At 35.9% G+C, this 14,645-nt stretch overlaps 2 protein-coding genes across 2 annotated transcripts; both read left to right on the top strand.

Annotated features, from left to right (window-relative positions):
* Positions 1–5,648: 5,648 nt before the first annotated feature.
* On the top strand, positions 5,649–8,690 carry LOC147928124 (uncharacterized). The gene is made up of 5 exons (XM_087483561.1): positions 5,649–5,879; positions 6,101–6,832; positions 6,912–7,251; positions 7,336–8,398; positions 8,483–8,690. Exons 1-4 carry the CDS (start codon positions 5,875–5,877, stop codon positions 8,395–8,397), a joined length of 2,139 nt encoding a protein of 712 aa, XP_087339687.1. The 5' UTR covers positions 5,649–5,874; the 3' UTR covers position 8,398; positions 8,483–8,690.
* Positions 8,691–12,734: 4,044 nt separating this feature from the next.
* On the top strand, positions 12,735–14,177 carry LOC104741452 (uncharacterized). Its single transcript, XM_010462333.3, has one exon. The coding sequence runs from the start codon at positions 12,913–12,915 to the stop codon at positions 13,921–13,923; it is 1,011 nt and encodes a 336-aa protein (XP_010460635.1). The 5' UTR covers positions 12,735–12,912; the 3' UTR covers positions 13,924–14,177.
* Positions 14,178–14,645: the final 468 nt, after the last annotated feature.

Raw genomic sequence — 14,645 nt, 5'->3', positions numbered from 1 at the left:
TTTGGGAATGGAATACCGGATTTGCACAGAGATACGTAGCACCGACATTATCACAATAGATGACAGGAGCATATGGGAGGTTCAAACGCAATTCAGAATACAATGAACACAACCAACGAAGTTCGGCCGCAGTGTTAGCGACAGCTCTATACTCAGCTTCAATTGAAGAACGAGCAACACCAGTCTGCTTTTTGGAGGACCAAGAGATTGGGTTTCGACCAAGGTAAATAACATAGCCATTGGTAGAGATATAATCATCAGTATCTCCAGCCCAATCCGCATCATATAAGCCTTGGAGTTTAACAGGAGACGTCGAAAAACAGTGGAGAGAGCTGGAGATGAGGCATGAAGATAAATACCATGAGTCGTAGTACCAGCAAGATATCAGAGTACTCGTTTTGCTGCTTGCCAATGATCTTGAGTCGGGAGATGCATGAACTGGGACAGGTGACTGACAGCATAGGAGATATCGGGTCGAGTGAATGAAAGGTATTGAAGGCTGCCCACGACAGAATGGTATTTTGATGGATCATCAAGAAGAGCACCACTTGTGAGTGTGAGTTTTGGGGTGGTTGGTAAAGGCGTAGAGACAGGTTTTGCATCGGACATGTTGGTCTTGAGCAGGAGGTCATTGATGTACTTGCGTTGCATGAGATGCGTACCGCGTTTGGACCGAGAGACTTCAATACCAAGGAAATAATGAAGATCAACATGATCCTTGATGGAGAAACGATCGGCAAAGGCGGTGAGTACAGCATCAACGATGCGTGAGTGACTTCCTGTGATGATGATATCGTCGACGTAGACAAGGACATATGTGAGGTTGGAGCCTGAACCATGAATAAACAAGGACGCATCTGCGAGAGAGTTAGTAAAACCAGAATCAAGAAGATGTTGTTTAAGAGCCATATACCAAGCACGAGGAGCTTGCTTAAAGCCATAGATAGGCTTGCGTAACCGACAGACATAGTGTGTTCGATCCTTGTCAATAAATCCCGGCGGTTGAGACATGTAGACTTCTTCAGTGAGTTCATCTTGAAGAAAAGCATTGTTAACATCAAGCTGCTTTATTACCCAATTCTTCTTCACTACAACATCAAGGAAAGCACATATAGTTGTAGACTTGATTACAGGACTAAAGGTGTCAGGGTAGTCTTTGCCATATTGTTGATGGAACCCTTTAGCAACCAAGCGTGCTTTGTACCAATCAAGAGATCCATCAGCTAGAAATTTTGTGGTGAACACCCACTTGCAACCGACTATATTTTGTTTTTCATCAGGAGGCACCAGATACCATGTGAAAATGCCCGTTAAAGCATCGTATTCCATCGAACATGCCCATCCCAAAAACGGATCCTTAAGAGCTTGAACTATTGTTTTTGGTTCCGGGGATAAAGAATTACGAACCGTTGCGAGTAGACCAAACTTTGGGTTGGGTTTGCTAATATTATTTTTGGAACGAGTTTTCATTTTGTGGTGATTTTGCAGTGGTTCAATATTTTGTGTTTGGCTCTGTGGTCGTGTGGAAATAGCTTGGTGTGGAGGGTGGTTTTGAGGTTGTTGGGGCTGAGTTGTGGGTTGCAAATCATTTTGTGGTCAAGCAGTGGGCTCAAGATGACGAGGGTGAGTCTGAGTTGTGGGATTCAACTTATTTTCAGGAGGAACAGTAGGCTCCAGAGACATTGAGGGAGAGGAAGAAGACGTAGATGAAGAAGAGGTGATACAGATAGAGGACGATACCTGATGGTGAGGAGACGATGGCAGGTGAGGATCTGTAGAGGGGGGTCCAATACTCGTTGTTGGGGAGGCATGTGGACTTTGGTGAGCTGGAGATTGACCGTGAGCTCGAGGAGTGGGTAATGGTCCATTAGAAGTAGCCACAGACTTATCACGTCGTTGATATGTAAACATTATAGAAGGTCTCGACAATGGTAGCGAGGGAGAAGGCGGTGATGGCGGAGAAGGTGGTGTCGGTGGTGGAATCACCTGTGATGACGTCACCGGAGGCAGAGCAGGTAGCATTGGCAAGGGAGATGAGCTCGAGTATGATGGTGTGCCATTGTCATCTTGCGACAGCGTTCGTCGAAAGGGAAAATTATGTTCCACAAATTGAACGTGACGTGAAGTATAGATGCGACCAGAGGGAATGTGGAGGCAGTAGTATGCTCTCTGCGTGAGAGAGTAACCAAGGAAGACACAGCCAAGAGAGCGAGCATCTAGTTTGTGATTCGTGTAGGGTCTTAGCCAAGGGAAACACAAGCAGCCAAAAACCCGAAGCTTCTCATAGTTAGGAGATGTTTGAAAGAGCTTCTGAAACGGTGAGTGGAGACCAAGAACAGTTGTGGGCATCTTGTTGATAAGATATACCACAGTGGAAAATGCATATGGCCAGTGATCCTTGGGTAAGTTTGCTGTCGACATGAGTGTGAGACTAGTCTCCACAATGTGCCGATGTTTCCTCTCTGATAAATCGTTATGTTCCGGTGTATCTGGCGGTAAATTGAGATTAGTGATACCATGAGTAGAGAAAAGCTGTCGTAAAGCTATAAACTCGCCCCCATTATCCGAGAATAATGTCCTTATCCGGATGTGAAATCTATTTTCAACTAAATCCTTGAATGTAGAAAACACGGTTTTGACATCAGATTTGTGTTGGAGAGGATACAACCATGTGTATCGAGTGTAGTGGTCAACAAGAACAAGATAGTATTTGTAGTTTTGAGTAGAAAAGATTGGAGAGGTCCAAACATCTGTGAAAACATATTCAAGAGGATATGTGGAGGTGATTGAAGACTGTGTAAAAGGTAATTTGTGACTTTTATTGATAAGACAATCTGAGCAAGATAAGTGTTTTGAAGTAGAAGAAACAACAGGAAGATAAAAAGTAGAAACAGTAGTGTTTAGAATTGGAGGAGAAGGATGACCCAATCGTGAATGCCATGAGAGGAGACTTGTTCTTGGACCCGACGAGGATAACATGGCCATAGCCATCAGTTGTGTCATCGGCCATACATACAACTCTTTGTCAGTTTTGCCTTGGAGTAATGGGACCCCCATAGTCAGATCCTTCACCTGAAAGAAGGCAGGAAAGAAATGAACAGATACTTGGTTACCGTTACAAAGTCGATATACGGAGATAAGATTCTGATGGATATCAGGAACGCATAAGACTTTATCCAATATTAAAGATCGAGTTTGAGTAAGAAGAAGCATGGAACCAATATGTGTAATAGGCATGGTAGAGCCATCAAAAATGGTCAAATCTTCACCACCATTGTAGGGTTGGTGCAAAGAGAGATTGTTGAGGTCGGAAGTGATATGATGTGTAGCTCCAGAGTCGAGAACAGCGGCCATATTGGCACGGGGTTGCCACGGCGTAAACAGACTGGAGTTGCTAGAGGTAGCAGAATGCATGGAGAGAAGTTGAGGACAGCGCCTAGCGCTATGTCCTTGTGTGTGGCACAGTTGACACTTGCCCAAGTAGGGTCTTGAAGATCGATTGTTGGTGTTGCTGTTGTTGTTGTTGTTATAGGACGGCCAGTTGTTGTTGTTGTTGTTGGAGAAGTGTTGTGGTTGCGATCGAAAGCGGTTGTTGTTCTGGTTGTTGTTGTTGTTGTGGTAGGAGTTGTTGTTGTTATTTGGACGATGTTGAACCATATTAACAGAGATAGGAAACAGAGTTGGAGTGGCAGCAGCAACGGCAAGGAGTTTGGCTTCGCGATTACGTAAGCGCTCATGAACATCGGCAATGGTTGGTGGAGAGTCCTTGCTCTCGATCTGGTTAACAAATAGTTTGAAGTCTTCTGGAAGACCTTCAAGAATCTTCTCAATTTGATCCTCATGATCCATAGGTTTACCAAGAGCAGCTAATTCATCAAAGCGTATAACAAGGCGACAGACATATTCATCAATGGTTCTGTTTCCCTTAGTCTATACCTTGAGTTGAGTGTGGATGCCTTGAACATGTCCATGACTTGGTTTAGCGAATGTAGAAGCAAGTGTTTCCCATACTTCAGCAGCCGTGGTGGCGCGCGAGACCAAAGGTTGAACAGATGGAGACATGGCTCCAAGCAAGGAGCTAAACAAGAGGCAATCTTGACGTTTCCAGATGGCGAAATCTGGATTTGGAGTTGAGGTGGCTCCAGGGGTGACTGTAGGAGGAGGGGCAGTGGTGGATCCATCAAGGTATCCAGCAAGTTCATAACCATCAACCAAAGCGTGGATTTGAAGGCTCCACATCAAGTAGTTGATATCGGTGAGTTTGGTTACATTGCCAGTGTTGACAATGAAGAGTGAAGTGGTTCCGTTTGTGATGACTTCACCGGTCGATGGAGAGGTAGTCATGGTGGCGGCGTTGTGTTTAGAAAAATTTTAGGGTTATTTTAATCGTAAGCTCTGATACCATATAGGTTCTGAATGTTTCTTATCTTATTGAGAATGAATTATACACATATATATAGTACAAGGAAAGTATAGGGTTTAATAATAATTACAAGTAGATCCCTAAGTTCTATTGATATATACTGATCTCCTATATGGGATTCAATATTTCGATTGTTCATATTTTTGATGGCTCATTCGCCCCGGCTTATTGTACTAGCTAGTCGTGCTAAGGCAAAATATTTTCATATAATTGTATTATTTTGAATATATAATTTAAGTATTTGTATAATATTAGTATAAAATCCAAATATCAGATTTCAATTTGGTTTTAATTTGGATAATTACGCGTCTATAACCTAGACGTATCTACCTTGGAACGGGAAACACGTCCCTATCCATCATGTCTCGTTTTATCATGTTCCATCTTGTCTCCTCTTGTCCCATATCCATCAAAAAAATTCTGTTTTATGATCGTTCTCTTTTAAATAATTACTCGTTATACAATATTTTTAATAGAGATTGTGTAAGAAATTTAAATAGGATACCAAATTCTTCTTGAATATTTAATTTTATTTAGTTAGTTGAAATTATCCAAAAAGAACAAGAATTACAATTTTTAAAAGCTATCTAGCTGTTTTCAAAAAATACCAAAATTCTGAAAGTACTCATTCCAAACTGGCTAATTACTTCACGAAATATATAAAGTCTCCATGAATTTTTAATTTATATAGTTAGTGGAAATTATACATCTCAAAACTTCTCAAAATATTTTTAAAAATATACAAAATTCTCAAAATATCGATCTCATATTAGTTCTTTACATGTCACATAGTGAGCTTTTTTTTAAAATCGTTTAAGTGCAATCTTTTTTATTATACGAATTATCCATTTTCGTTGTACATCCACTATTTTTCATTGTAATGCCATAAATAGTCCAGACTTAATCATAATTTATTTTGCATGTTACATCAAATTTTAGTTTTATATGTTTTCTGTTTAGTGGCGGAAAAATGGCTTTTTTATACCCTCACTAATAACATATGTTAAATTCATACATCATCTATGCTCTTGTGCCAAGTCATACCTCCACTTAATAAAAGTTTAAATTTACAACCTAAAGTTTTGTTTTTGTGCTAAACCATACATAGACATTAACAATGTTAAATCGCGTGATGATGTGGATGCCACGTATTATACCACGTCGTGTTAGTGCAAAACCTAGAATCGAATTATTTTGTTAATACGACGTAGTTGGAGTGTGGGCAGAAATTAAAAGCAACATCGAGCATGCCGTCTCATGTTTTACTTTATTTTTCACAAAACCTGTCGTCTCATTGATCTTCTTTTAACTCTCAACGAAGATCACAACAATTGGGACTTCACTTCTTCTCTAACCATTGACGAATCCGAAGTTAGTAGAAACGTTTTTTGAAGTTAAAGAGTTTTGTGGAAGTGGAATTAGAGTTTCTCATCCCTTCACCCGCTGGAAAAATGAGGTAATTTTGAAATAAATTTTGGGGTTTTCACTTTATTTATCTACATATCATATAGATTTAGTTAAATATCTTATTTTATTTGTATATATTAGATGTGATGTGTGTTTATGTCTCAGTATATACAGTTATTTCCTAATGAGACACAACGTCTTGTTTATGAACACCAAGTACTCGATAATTTGTCAAATTCTAAAAGAAAAAAATTGTTGTTGTCATTTCAGCTATGAGAATGGAAATGCGAATACAGCTGCTGGTGATCATGAGAATGATTATAGAGTTGATGTAGATGAAAATGCCAACGAAACTGGTGGTGATGGAATTGATAACAGAGCTGAAGGTGAGCGGCTTGATGAAGAAGCTCAAGTGGAGGAAAATGTTGCAGGCTTTGTTGATGAAGAAGAGGAGGACAATGATGAATATACTCCTCATAATTCAGATTGTGAAGAAGAGGGAAGACAGTATTTAAGATGCCAAAAAGGTAGTGGAAATATTAGATTGGGGCAGGTATTCGACAACATATCTCAATTTAAAGAAGCTGTAGTTGATTATGCTCTTAAGGAAGGGTGTAATGTGAAGTTCACAAGATGGGGACCTGATAAATCAGAAGTAAAGTGTTCACTTGGTGGTGATTGCAAGTTCAGAATTTATTGTTCATATGAAGCACCAATAGGAGCATACATGGTTAAGAGATGTGAAGATGAGCATTCATGTATTAAGGATGGGTTTAGCAAGGTAGTGAAGGATGGGATTATTGCTAAATTATTGTTGAATGACATTAGAAAAGATCCTACCTACAAGCCAAAGACAATGCAAGACACACTTGAGGAGCGTTACAACTTGATTGTGACACCTGATCAGTGTAGAAAAGCCAAGAGAAAAGCCTTATCGATGATTCAGGATGAACATGATGAGCAATTTTCAAGGATAAAAGACTACCGACTAGAGTTGCTAAGGTAAATAAAATCTATCCAAATAATTCTAATTATTATGTTTTATAGTTGATAATCTAACTTTGTTTCTGATTTTAAAAAGGTCTAATCCAGAATCTACAGTTGAGTTGGGGATAATAACTGGTGATGGTGGTATAGAGTCTTTTGATAGGTTCTATGTGTGCTTTTCAGCCCTCAAGGAGACATGGCTTGCTCATTGTCGCCCTATTATTGGAATAGATGGCTGTTTTTTAAAGAACGATGTTAAGGGTCAACTCTTGGCAGCCGTAGGAAGGGATGCAAATAATCAATTCTTTCCTGTTGCTTGGGCTGTGGTGCAAAAGGAAAATATAGACAGTTGGTTATGGTTTATCCAGAAGCTTAAGACTGATTTGAAACTTCAAGATGGAACTGGATTCACACTTATCTCTGATAGACAAAAAGTAAGTTCAGTGTTCATTTACTCTTTGTCATCTATGTAATCTGTTTAAGATAGTTAGAATAAAGCTCTTTTTTTTACATGATAGGGCTTACTCAATGCTGTTGACCAAGAATTGCCTAAGGTGGAACATCGTATGTGTGCGCGCCACATCTATGGAAACCTAAGGAGAGTTTATCCAGGTAAAGAATTGCCTAAGGACTTATTTTGGGCAGTTGCAAAGAGTTTCAACATTGGTGAATATGAGAGAGCCATTGCCGCATTGAAGAACTTTGGTGTTGGTGTGTATGAGGCATTGATGATGAGGAATCCACATAATTGTAGCCGCGCTTTTTTCACTTCCACATCAATGTGTGAAGATGTTTCGAATAATTTCTCTGAGTCCTACAACAATACTATCAACAAAGCCCGAGAGATGCCCCTTGTTGAGATGTTGGAGACAATAAGAAGACAAGCCATGATTCGTATGGATATAAGAAAAAAGAAGGCCATGAAGCATCAAGGAAAATTTAGTCTAAAAGTTGCGAAGACCATCAAGGAAGAGGAGAAACACCGAAAGTTTTGTCAAGTAATTCCTGTTGGAAATAGTCAATTTGAAGTGGTTGAACACAAGCAGGGTCATCATGTTGATATGATTGCAAGAACATGTGCATGTAGGAGGTGGAGTATGACAGGGATTCCTTGTCGTCATGTCTTACGTGTAATATCATATAAGAAGTTTAAGCCTGAGGACTATGTCTCCAACTGGTATTTGACATCTACATGGCGCAAACAATACAATGGTCCTATCAAGGCAGTTAATGGAATGAACTTTTGGGGAAGGTCAGATGAGCGTATGATTCAAGTCCCGCCAAGAGAAGCGTCTCAAGGTGCTAAAAAGAAGCAAAAAAGAATAAAAGGAAAGAATGAGTCTCCGAAGAAAAAGAAGAAAGAGAAGGGAGTAGAAGAACCTCCTGTGAAGAAAACAAAAATTACAAGAGAAGGGAGGGAAATTCATTGTGGAAGGTGTGGTTTGGCAAGACATAACACCAGAAGTTGTCCTAATATTGGTGTCCCGGTTTACAGGCCAAAGAAACAACCTAAAAGTGTTAGTGAGTCTAGTCAAGGGGAAGGATCTAGCCAACCAAGCCACACATCACAATTTGTTTAAGGTACGTAAAATCTTTTCAGTTTTAAGGTTAGATATGCTTCTTCTAAACTTTTTTTGAAACTATCTTTTGTGTTTATTATGCAAGGTTTGATGAAGCGGAGTGAAGAAAATTGGAGTAGTTTTATTGGAGTATGTTTTCTTGATGATTTGACTCAGATACTTGGGTCTTTGGAACCTTATTCTTTATTTTGTTTACCACTGGAACCTTAGTTGGTTAATGTCGTTTGTTTTACGTCTTGGAACCTTGTTAGAAACGGCTTTTTCTTGCCTCCAATTTTAAGAATTTGGAACCATTTTCTTGGCTTGTTATTGCTCCCAGTTTGTGATGTTTTTAACAAACCATGCATCTATCATAAACCAATAAAAATGAGACGACGCTTATAATATTGCTATTTGATAGGTGCAACAATCCAAACGACGTCGTATCATATCACTACGTAGCTTAAAACGACGTTTAAGTAGAGATTTTGATTATTTTTGCACTAACACAACGTGGTATAATATGTGGCATCCACATCATCACGTGATTTAACATTGTTAATGTCTATGTATGGTTTTGCACAAAAACAAAACTTTAGGTTTTAAATTTAAAGTTTTATTAGGTGGAGGTATGACTTGGCACAAGAGCATAGATGATGTATGAATTTAACATATGTCATTAGTGAGGGTATAAAAAAGCCACTTTTCCGTTTAGTGGCACACCAAAAGATATTTATTAAATGTTTACAAAAATGATTTCTCATGAAATGTAATTTATTGCGTATTGGCTTTCAATAAAAACAGTGATGATGAATTATAAAATGAGTTGTTTAATCCTAAGAGACTTATTGTCTCATATTTATTTCTGATTTTTTTTTTCTTTTTTTTTTCAAATTTTCGATGAACATTAATAACATAATTTCGTGGTTTTGTTTAGTTTTATCTCTTTCATTTATATTAATTTAGTATTAACTTTGTTTTTTCATATAAATTTTAAATTTGAAAAAATGAGTTAGAACTGTATAATTTTAAATATATAAAAATAAGTATTTGTACAATATCGATATTAAATCTATATATTGGATATTAATTCGGTTTTAGTTTGAATTATTGTGCATATATTACTCATTAGAAAATGTTTATTAATATGAATCAAGTTGGTGTAGCTGATTGAGTTGCTGATCCACGTGCTCCAAGTTGGTCGTCATTGATGCTGGGCTGAGCTCTCGGAGTAAGATATGAACTAGGCCAATAGACGAAGCGAAGAAGAGATAAAGATTGAGATTTGTTTTGCTTTTTTCGTTTTCAGAAAAAAAAATGTTTATTAATAGAGATTCGGTAAAAAAAATTTAAGCAGGAGACTCAAATTCTCTGCTGAATATTTTATTTTAGTTAGCTGGTCGAAATTATCCAAAAATAAATTTAAATTCTCAAAAACTATCTAATTATTTTTAAAAATACTCAAAATTCTCAAAGTACTCGTTCCAAATTAGGTCATCTCCTATATAATAAAACGGAAGTACACGACATTTTTTCGTAGACTATATAATAGATATATTTATAATTTTTTGGTTATAAACTTGTGACATATGTGTATCACAATATACGGGTTAGTCTAATTTTTGGTAAGTAAGGATAGTATGGATTTAGTTAATTATAGTAACATATAAATCAATTATAGGTAACATTTAAAAGATAAGGAAATCTCTCACCCTAATTAAAACAAAAATAAGTGATTCTTCTTTCACATTTATTTTATTTTATATATATTTTTTTTAATTTTTTTATCGAATATATTTAGTTAATAAAATTTATGATTTTTTCTGCATATGATGCAATTTAAATTTTTTTAAACAGACATATATTGCTCAATTGATGAATAAAAAAAATATACAAAATGCTCTATATCACCTAAGAAAACTAGGCAAAGATTCAAAGTCATATTAATAAAAAAGAGACCAAAATGATTCTGAATACGAATGAGCAGAAACCTTGATTTATCAGGCATTAGAATTAAAAAATTTATGTATTTTCTTATGGTTCTTTATTTTAAAGAATTTCAACTTTTAATAACTTTAAAAATTCAAATGTATAACTTTTTAAAAATTTTAAAGATTATTAATATTTCAATAATTAAAACATTTATCTTTTTATAAAATGTTTAAGATATGAATAATATTTAAACTTTATAAGAAGTTCAAATATTATAAGTATTTCAATTTCTAAAATAATAAAATTTATTCAAATATTTTACATTTTAATAATATATACAAATTAAAATATCACATGATGAGTTATATGGCATGACATGTTTGAGTAGATATTAATAGAAACTTAAAATGTCATTAATTTGGTGCTACATGGATAAAATATCATCTCATTATTTTGTTAACAATATGAATATTAGATTAATAGACGTATCTAATTAAATCGATTAATTAATACTGTAACAAAATAGTTAATATGTGGTATAGTGTAGGTTAAGTCATATAATTAACAATCAAAATACAATATATAATTTTAAAAACTAAACAAATCAAATAAAATTAACAAACAGAAATTAATATTTTTATCAAATAACTTAAACTGCAGTGTACCGCGGGTCAAAATCTAGATCTACTAGAATAGATCTTACAAAATAGATGTTATTTTTATAAGTTATATTCAACATATAATTTCATGGCATAGTGTTTGAGCAAAAAAAAAATATTAAAACAAATAAAACAATCATATATATAACACTTTAAATAAAAGTTACAAAATAAATAAATAAATGTTAACCAGAGCACGGGTCCAATTCTAATTACCAAATTAATTAGGTAAATGATCTTATTCTTTATATAATTAATAATCTATTGTTTGGTTACAGTTTCATCCTTATTGCAATTTATTATGAAATACGCACCTAAATACATTTATTTATGATAATTCGTCGGATGATACAATATTTTTCCAAATATTAAGTTTTCATAACTATAATATACTTGAAATGTTTTGCTCAAGAAAAAAGTATATAGAAAAAAGTTAACTGCCAGCAGTGGGTTAATTTGTAACAGGAGTTTATGCCCAATCGACACTGCTACCATATCCCACTAACTAATTAAATTGAAACAACACGTTATTGCTCCAATGATACAACTGGTTTATTTATTCGCCGAAGAATTGTGTTGCTAAAGTTTTCAATGCAAAATAATTATCTTTTTTAGGTCTTGTTTAGGTTTGCAACTTACAATCGCCATTGAACAATTGAAATTCTTAATGTAAAGATCGTAGTATTGCCTTTTCCTACAGCATTGGATAACAGATTCACATAGTATCTCTTTGGATGTTAATGTTGATCGGACCAAATGGCCCGATATATATTATTCATGTTTTGGTCGTAGGATAAAGCAAGAATGATTACGAGTAGTACATGATGAATAAAGATTACTGGAGCATTTCAAATCAGCTTTATATAAATGTGGTTTTGTCTGACCATCCGAAATAATCAAATAGAAGTTTGCTTGAAGATCGGGAAAGTTGGAGACATAACTATAAAGTGATTTTTACATAAGAAAGCATCTCGAGGCTATTCAATTATCAACTTGACACTATTATGTCGATTTTTCTAGGGGGATTAATTAGGAAGAATAATGTTCATAAACAACACAAAATTTTCTAGCTACTCCATGTTTTCTCGAAATGCTGACAAAAAAATGTATGCATGTTTATCACTTAAGACTATAATTAAGATACTAAAAAAGTTTTAGTAATAACCATGTGGATTGGCCTAGTGCAATTTGAGCCTGATGCATAACAGTTTTCTTATGTATAAAATGTATCATATCAATTGGGTAACTTATAATTGATTCATGGGTTATATACTTAGATGTATTACATTTAAAAAAAAATTCTGTTGAAAGTTAATTAGTCTAATGCAATTCAAATATGAAAACAAATAAATTTGGATTTCTTGAAAAATATGTAACTTCCAACTAATGCTAACAATATGAAAGACTTTTATGATAGGACTTAAATTTTGGTTCTAACTCCTAAGCTGCTGATCAGCAACAATGACAGTATGACATGAACGAAGGGGAAAAAACAAAAGCATCCCTGTCTATTCCTAGTCCATATTTGTTTTCAACAAACCAACTAAAATACGATCCATGTTCTCATGAGATGATCACCTCAACTAAACTAGTCGATAATTGTTGTTTGTCAAAGTTAACAACCCAAAATAGTTATTTACCTTTTTCTGTTAAACTAATCTTATAGGCAAGAAAGCCGAGCAACCTCTTTGAAAAATCATCTCATCCTCAAGGACCCACCATCAACCATTATCACCTATCCAGTCCCCATTTCCACCTAACGACTTCAAATTAAAACACATAAAAAAGTCCAGAATTTCTAAAGAAAAAGTGTAAAAGAACAAAGAAAAAAAAAAGGCTCACAGCTTAGAATCTTTCAATATATATAAAGCTCACACTAGCTCTCCATAAACCCACAATATCTAATTGTCCCTTCTCTTCTCTCTATCACACTACCACACACATTATGGCTTTCTCCACTAGAAGCTCCCTCTTCTTCTTCTTCACTACACTTATTCTTCTCTCCACTCAAATCCATGCTAGAGATAGCTACTTCTTTGGGAAATTCCACAGAGACTCTCCCAAAGACCAAAACCCTAACAATGTTCTCCCTCTCGAGACCAGCGAGAAAACAACAGTAGATGAATCCATCCCCAACAAGAAAGAGCAAGAACAGGATCCTACCTTTGTCCCCGAGTCCGGAAACGGCTATGGCTTGTATGGTCACGAGACCACCTACAATGACAACAAAGAAGAGTTCAACAACAACAACAAGTACGATGACAAAGTCAACAGCAAGACTTTCTCCACTCCAAGCCTGAGCGAGACTGAGGAGTCTTTCAACAACTATGACGAAAAGTACCCGAAGGATACAGAGAGCTACGGCAGCAACGGTTACAACAACGAAGAGTTCAACAACAACAACAATAACAAGTACAATGCAAACTTCAAGGAAGAGTTCAACACCAACAACAAGTACGATGAAACCCCCAAGGAAGAGTTCAACAACAAGTACGCCAATGAAGAATTCAACAACAACAACAACAACAAGTACGATGAAAACGTGAAGGAAGAGTCTTTCTCTCAGAACAATGGAGACAACAAGAGAAGCTTCTACAACTCTAACGCTTATGGGACAGAGCTAGAACGTGAAACGCCGTACAAAGGTTACAGCCACAATTTGGAGAGACAAGGCATGAGTGACACAAGGTTCATGGAGAAAGGTAGCTACTATTACGATCTTTACAACGCAAGAAACCACGGCCATTACTACCGGAAGCCTCACAGCAAAAGCCCCGCCGGTTTCTATTCATCTCCGGCGACAGAGACTAACTACGACCAGCAATCGTACTCGTACGGAAACAACAACAACGACAACGAGGAGAACAGTTTTAAGGATCCATACAACTCCGAGTGGGAGAACGAACAGACTGAGGAGTTTGTTGCGGGGCAAGGCACTAATCAGTTCAAGCCTTGATGAAGATTGTTATTTGATTTCCTCTCAAGACTACTAGCTACACTCTTCAGAAGCACTTTCTTTTATTTTCAACTAAGTTATTACTTATCGTTGTTTAGTCAAAACTATATCGTTGTTATCATTGCAACAAATTAAAAGTGAAAGGGGTTTGTGTTTTTTAAGTTGAGGTGGGTTTGCTTTTTTATGGGGTTTTGAACTTTGATGTTTGCGTTTGCATATATTATTTGGAGAAAAGAAAGGTACTAGTTTATATATATATGGTGCTACTTTATGTTATTATTCTCTTATGGTAATTTAATCACTTTTTTGGTAATTTTATTTTTAAAAAGTTTAGTTAAAGACTGTATGGATCTCCATTATTAAAAATGGGACCAAACGTGACAACTTATAATGATTTATAATGGGGGGACATGAAGATGCCTCTTCCTCCTTGCGTAAGTGCAAAAGAGAAAGTAATAATTACTTGCACAACAAATATTTAATTTTAATGGATCTAGAAAACATATGCTCCACTAGATTACAATCGAAAATACATATTGTCGACGCCACAAAAATCTTCTCAAAGATGTGCCTTAATGTTAATTGGGTACATCAACAGTTGCCAGTTGCCACCCACAGGTCTAACAGTTCTATATATCAAGCTGTCAACCCAATTAGCCTTTAGTACCTTCAATCACGTTTATTACGTTTGTGTATAGTCTCCTTAAGTAGTGTAGTAGTAG

Source organism: Camelina sativa, chromosome 14 (assembly GCF_030686135.1).
Source record: "Camelina sativa cultivar CO46 ecotype springtype chromosome 14, ASM3068613v1".
Lineage (NCBI taxonomy): Eukaryota > Viridiplantae > Streptophyta > Magnoliopsida > Brassicales > Brassicaceae > Camelina > Camelina sativa.
The sequence above is the reverse complement of the archived record's forward strand: the minus strand, read 5'-3'. Positions and strand labels throughout refer to the sequence as shown.